The 6160-nt window shown below is 41.8% G+C and overlaps 1 protein-coding gene across 1 annotated transcript; it reads right to left on the minus strand.

Moving 5' to 3' along the window:
• Nucleotides 1-1090: 1090 nt before the first annotated feature.
• Nucleotides 1091-4902, minus strand: naa60 (N-alpha-acetyltransferase 60, NatF catalytic subunit). The gene is made up of 7 exons (XM_063471244.1): nt 4704-4902; nt 4037-4152; nt 3705-3834; nt 2681-2777; nt 1606-1840; nt 1298-1463; nt 1091-1200 (listed from the first exon to the last, which is right to left on the minus strand). The coding sequence occupies exons 2-6, from the start codon at nt 4144-4146 to the stop codon at nt 1307-1309; spliced, it is 729 nt and encodes a 242-aa protein (XP_063327314.1). The 5' UTR covers nt 4147-4152; nt 4704-4902; the 3' UTR covers nt 1091-1200; nt 1298-1306.
• Nucleotides 4903-6160: the final 1258 nt, after the last annotated feature.

Here is a 6160-nt window from a genome sequence, read left to right on the forward strand (position 1 = left end):
TCTTCTACAGGCCGACATAAAAATTTAATCTGGGACAAATTTTAAAAAAAGAAAAAAATCTGAACAAACATACGGACATTTCTCTACATTAGCAGCAACATCACAGCCATCAAGCAGACCAACTGGGCTGCAGCCAGTTACATTAAAAACCCCCTAAAATAAGCACCCAAGCTACTCTCTCTCATTCCCATCTGGATTATACAAAAGAGACACTTGGAAACAATGCAGAGTCCTTTTTTTGTTTGCTTAGAAATGTGACCGTACGTTACCATTACAATTACTGCACTGCACAACAGAGTGCCAATTTCATGAATGTTGTGAAGAAAAATGAAATAAATCTGACTGCACTGTGCCTCAAAGTTTCCTTTGTATAATCACCTTTATTCTTATCTACTAGCTAATGAGCTCAGATTCACAGGCCAATGAAATCTTTCTTGAGTGACTTCCCGATTCAGTGTATACTCTTAAAAGAGACAGGGATGGGTTATCTTCCAGCTAGTCCTACTAACAGCATAGAATAGACATACATATTGAGAGCAATGTATATATTATCTTAGTATATATAATATACAAACAGTGTACATAGTCTCTGACAGTGGTGGACAGGATGAAGGGAGACAGAATGATCGGCAGGCCTGAACCTGTAGTCTCTGTTTGGTTCCCAGTGTGTGTGTTACACCCTTTCCACATCAAAAATACAACCTGTGTTTGCCGTTTGTGCATCTGGGTTGACGTATCTGAAGCAGGTCCTCCACTCCGTGCTGCTGCCTGGCCTCTAAGGGAGTCTGCCACTCGCTCGGCTAAACTCAGATTACAGCTGGAGTACAAATGGGACAGTGTGATATGTATATATGGGCTAGTAGAGGATCTGATTAAATTAAGAAAACAGTGTTTTTTAACCATAACTCCCACTGCCTGTCAGTGTAAAAACAACACTGCACATTTCATGACCCTGCAGTGAAACAAACCCTGTAAATCAGTGGGCGCTGAAATATAGCTGCGAACCCCGATCTTATGCGAGTAGTGCCAAATGTGGATTTCATCGACACTCATGTTCTGGCATGTGAACGGTCAAATGCAGGTTGAACCTGAGGTCCTGTGTGTCACACAGGGTGTGGAAAGCTGTAGGAGACTGAGAATGTGAGTGTGCGTGTACATCTCGGCGTGTACAGGGGAAGACTGACGGGAACATCTGTGCTCCTGAAAAATAAAAAGGAAAACAAAACCAGTCAGATTTAATTAATTAATTTAATATTTAATAATGTGGGTGACATGTGTCACCATAAGCCCCACCCACCATGCTGTGTCACATTGTTCTGCTGTACTGGATGCCGGTCTTGGAGGCGATGTTGGACCAGGGGAGCAGCGAGCGCAGCAGGGACTGGGCCTGTCGGTACAGCCTCTGAGGGATGGAGCAGGGGCTCAGGCTGGCCAGGGTTGAACCGATGTGCTGGATATAATCAGTGGGACAGGAAGTCAAGGAAAAAGAAACAATGCAACATTTACTTTTGCTTTTTCTCCTGCAACATCTGGACAAGTATGGCCCAGAGGAAATGAAATAACAGTGACTAAGTGAAGTATTTTCCTGCTTCCAAAAAAGGATATAATATTGTCCAGGGTGGATGACCCCCGTTGATGTAGAGCACATATGTGAATCCATCTTTGAGGACGCCTCGTATGGAGTAGTAGTAGGGTAGGTAGTGGTGCTGCCTGAAGTCCCTGTTCTCGTAGAAGTTGATGGCAGTGTTGTTAGTGGTGAGAACGTGTAGGTAGATTGCCTTACAGTGGTCCTGGGCTGTCGTTGATATGTGCTCCTTCAAACTGTCCAGCAGCAGTGAGCCTGAATCGTTTCAATCAATATTAATGTACTGCAACATCAAATTAACATCAAGTCTCACAGCAGATGAGTTTTGAGCGTAGTTCTAACATGTGACTCAATTGATCAAATCATTAATTTCTTTGATGAGACAGTGTCTAATCCCCGATTTGTTTAGATTCTTGCTAACTGAATAAAGGGTGTTAAATTAGTTTTGAACAGTTTTTGCCTCATCTTGGTGTTGTGACCTGTAACGTGACTTCAAGATGTTAGTGGATGTGTTTTCTTCACATACTTTTCAATTCAATTAAATGTAATTTATATAGTGCCAACTCATAACAGTCACCTGAGGTGGCTTTATATTGTAAGGTAAAGACCCAAGTCCAACAATCTGATAATCCCCCATAAGCAGCACCTATGACTGTGGGAAGGAAAAACTCCCTTTTAACAGGAAGAGACCTCCAGCAGAACCTTCGGGGAGGGGCGGCCATCTGCTGTGGCTAGTTGTGGTGAAAGAAGATAAAGAAAAAGAAGAAGAAAAAAAGAGGACTAGTGTACGGTGACTGTTCTAGTACATGTATGCCACATTAAAAAAAAAGCTAGTAAGCCAAAAAATGTTAAAATGTAACAAAACACAAATAAAATTGTATAAAATTGGACTTACTCAGCCTAAATGGCATGGAGGTTTTATAACCCCCAGATTAGTTTAAAGGGAAATTATTAATTGCATTTTCTGACCATCAGGTTTAAGGCACGTTTAAGGCACTCATGCCCTGGCTTCACATTTCAGACCTAGAGGCTATGTTTGTCTTGTACATAAAGCCTTTGGTTTTAGCCACAACTGCAAACTGTGTGTCTGTTTACCTATGCCATGTTTCCTGAACTCTTTGACCACTCCCAGGCTGAGGATGTAGGCTACCTGTGTGTCCACAGGGAAACTGGAGGCCAGGATGTCTCCATCCTAACACGCATACATAGAAAGAAACAGACATATACACAAGTTGATTATTTCACCGTCCACAGTGGGTGACAGAATAAATACTACACTTCTTCAAGCTTTGTTATCTTAAGTTAATCATCCATACATAAATTTTCTCTCCGCCCACCGAGATCTTTGCCTAGGGAAATTTACCACAGGCAAGGCAGTTTATAAAATGCAAATCCTGTACCAACGGAAAAAATGGCAGATTAAGAACACCTTACGTCCTAAAGTGAGAGAAGCAACGTTTAGACATTTGTTAAATGGAATCAGTCGAATTCCAGTGTTTTGTAAATCTACATTTGCCACTTTTTGTACCGATTTCTCACAAGTTAGATCAGATGTTGGAAATGTCACATTTAAAACATGCCAGAAATTTGCATACTGCACATTCAAAATTGGAGCTTATAGCCTAAACTCATTCAAACAAGATAACATTGATCCCGATCAAAGCAAAATCAAATCCATTGCACGTCGTTTACACAAAATTAAAAGCGACCATAAGTTACAGCTCTTCTTTAATCAGTTTCTTTCTCATTACCCTCTTATCCTATATTTCGGACTAATGAACCTATCTTTGCCAAAGGTATCCTTTTTGCCAAAGCAGTGCACTAAAAACAGTCTACTATGTCAGTGATCTACTTATGACATCTCTAAGCAGTAGCAGACATTCGCACACTCAGTGACACTATATCCAGAGAATACAATGTCATATTTTGGAGGAAATCCACATTAAGGAAGTGTCACTTTCTAGCTGCTGCTGCAAAACATTAAAAATATTATACTGCACCTTTGACTGGACTGAGCACATGTTACGCTTTGGAGGTTCTGATTTCTCAGTCAAGTACTGTGCAATATTCAGCCTTACTTTCTGAGTGAGAGATGGCATATCAAAACTGAACCTCTTACCTCTTTGTGTACTTTGGTCCGACCTTTGATCTCGGCCACAATCATTCCCACGATGCCTCCTCTGTAGGTGGCAGCGAGGGAGAAGAACTTCTTGTTGGAGGTGATGTCCTGATACCATGAGTCTGGGTACCTGGAATCAAATGTCAGACAGGTCTCATATCAGACAATTATTCAGACTCCAGAAGGTCTGCTTAACTTATGGGCCGCTACTTGTTAGCTCACTGGGCATTCGGTTAACAGGAGTCCATTGATGCCAGTCAATAACAATGAAACAAAGACAGTTCCTATACACACAAATGTCCGCCAATGACACACTCAGTATGATAACTTACTCGATTGGGAACCAATCACCACAGAGCAGCTTAACGTTCTCTATGTCATCGTGGCAAAGGAAGCGGAGCTGGACTTCACTGAGGGCTGTGGGAGGCACCACGTCACTCATTCACACCTGCAGGTTCCAACAGAGTGCACAGGAGAGATGGTGAGACTGCAAAAGCAGACTAAAAAAAAAATACCCTTTACAATTAAGTACAAGGTACTGACTAGCACTGAAGCATGCAGACCTCTGCTATTGTGCAGTTCTAGATAACAAAGAGCAGTCAGGTAAGCCCTCACACAATAAATACGCATTACTGACATTTATAAAAAGGTTAGAATGACACACATATAAACGGACCAGCAGAATGAAACGCAATTATGACGTAAAAAGCCCCAGAAAATTAAACGCAAATATGTAATAGACATCACACAAGGTTGCCCATAAAAAGTGATGAGAGTTACACTTAGCAGTCGTGTACACAAACCTCTCAAGTTTTTGTAAATACAAAAACAGTGATGTTATTTCTTTATTCAGGTAATATCCCGGCAGAAATGGAACATGCTGCCACTGGTATCAACATTGTCACTTTTGTGTCCGCAGGTTTAACCACATTTCAGCGTACAGCACACACGCTAGTGTTAGCTGCCGCTAGCTAGCGCTCTGATGCTAAGCTAACGTACCTTGTTTCTACACTCGGACCGGAGGAAAGCCGAACAGAATTAAATTCCTTGGGTGTCACTCGATACAGTCACCACTGCGGACACAGCATGATAAAACACTGGTTTATTCCCGACTCTCAAAGCCGTTTCATTACGGAGCCACTGCTACAAGGGTTGCTACGCTAACCAGAGCTCTCCGTGCTTTGATAACAGCTGGATGTTTTCTTCCTGTTTGTGGCTGCTACACGAGTGACGTCACTTCTAAGGCGTTTCCTTGTTCTGTTCAGTCCGTTGGCGATTTGTCGCCACCTGCTGGACAGAAGTGTGTTCTACAGGAGTGACTCCATAAAGAAATGGGATGAGAAAAAATTGAATTGAGTTAAATTCAGTTTTTTTGTTGTTGTTTTTTTAAATTTAAAAGCATATCGATCAATTCATTTGTGTTTTTGTTGTATTAATAAATTATTGCGGAAAGTAAAGACAACAGTGGTTTACTGGACATTAAAATGTTTTCAGAATTTGCAAGTATCAGTACTGGTATCGGCAGTACTGGCCCTGTATTTACTTGCTATCAGACCGGCGCGAACATTTGCAGTATGGCACAGCACAGAGGCGCTGCATTAATAAATAAGACTTGCTCTGGCTGAATGAAGGCGAGGAGTTAATTTCATGGCACATATCAGTGTGCAGATTCAAAACACACTTAACCTGAAATGTTAGCAAGTTAAAGTTCGGAGAGCAAGAAAAAGAAACCGGTAAGAGTGGACATGTTGTCAAAGTCAACAAAGCGATAAAGCCAAGGTAAGGTCTGTATAGCCCCGACTCACTGATGATGATTTCATATTTTATTTGGGTGCATTATTGATATGAACTGGTTCGCAGTCATGTTGGAACAAGAAGGGACCATCTCCAAACTGTTCCCACTAAGTTGGGGGTATGAAATTGTCCAAAATGTTTTGGTATGCTGAAGCATTAAGAGTTCCTCTCACTGGAACAAAGGGGCCGAGCCCAGGTCCTGAAAAACAACCCCACACCGTAATTCCCCTCCACCAAACTTGCAGTCAGACGAGTATCGTTCTCACGGCAACCGCCAAACCCAGACTTATCCATCAGATTGCCAGACTCAGAAATGTGATTCGTTATTTCAGAGAACAGGTCTTCACTGCTCTAGAGTCCAGTGATGGTGAGCTTTACACCACTGCAGGTGACGCTTTCCGTTGTGCTTGGTGATGTAAGGCTTGGATGCAGCTGCTCAGCCCCAGAAACCCATTCCATGAAGCTACACACTGTTCTTGACCTAATCTGAAGAAAATTGCAGAAATTTGGTGACTTTTTATATACGTGTGGCCATGAAAGTGACTGGAACGCCTGAATTCAATGATTTGGATTGGTGAATACTTTGGACTATATAGTGTATACTTACATCTCCCAAGCCTGAAGGATTTGTGTACCTATATTGTTTTGTGTCATATGTGTCA

Source organism: Pelmatolapia mariae, linkage group LG4, assembly GCF_036321145.2.
Source record: "Pelmatolapia mariae isolate MD_Pm_ZW linkage group LG4, Pm_UMD_F_2, whole genome shotgun sequence".
Taxonomy (NCBI): Eukaryota; Metazoa; Chordata; class Actinopteri; order Cichliformes; family Cichlidae; genus Pelmatolapia; species Pelmatolapia mariae.

Bases quoted from the DNA above. Each gene is read 5' to 3' on its own strand.
- naa60 (XM_063471244.1), bottom strand. From the start codon at position 4,146: ATGAGTGACGTGGTGCCTCCCACAGCCCTCAGTGAAGTCCAGCTCCGC. The intron at 2,778-3,704 runs GTAAGAGGTTCA...TATGCGTGTTAG, and splicing joins GGACCAAAGTACACAAAGAG to GATGGAGACATCCTGGCCTC. The intron at 1,841-2,680 runs GTAAACAGACAC...GAAACGATTCAG, and splicing joins GTTCAGGAAACATGGCATAG to GCTCACTGCTGCTGGACAGT.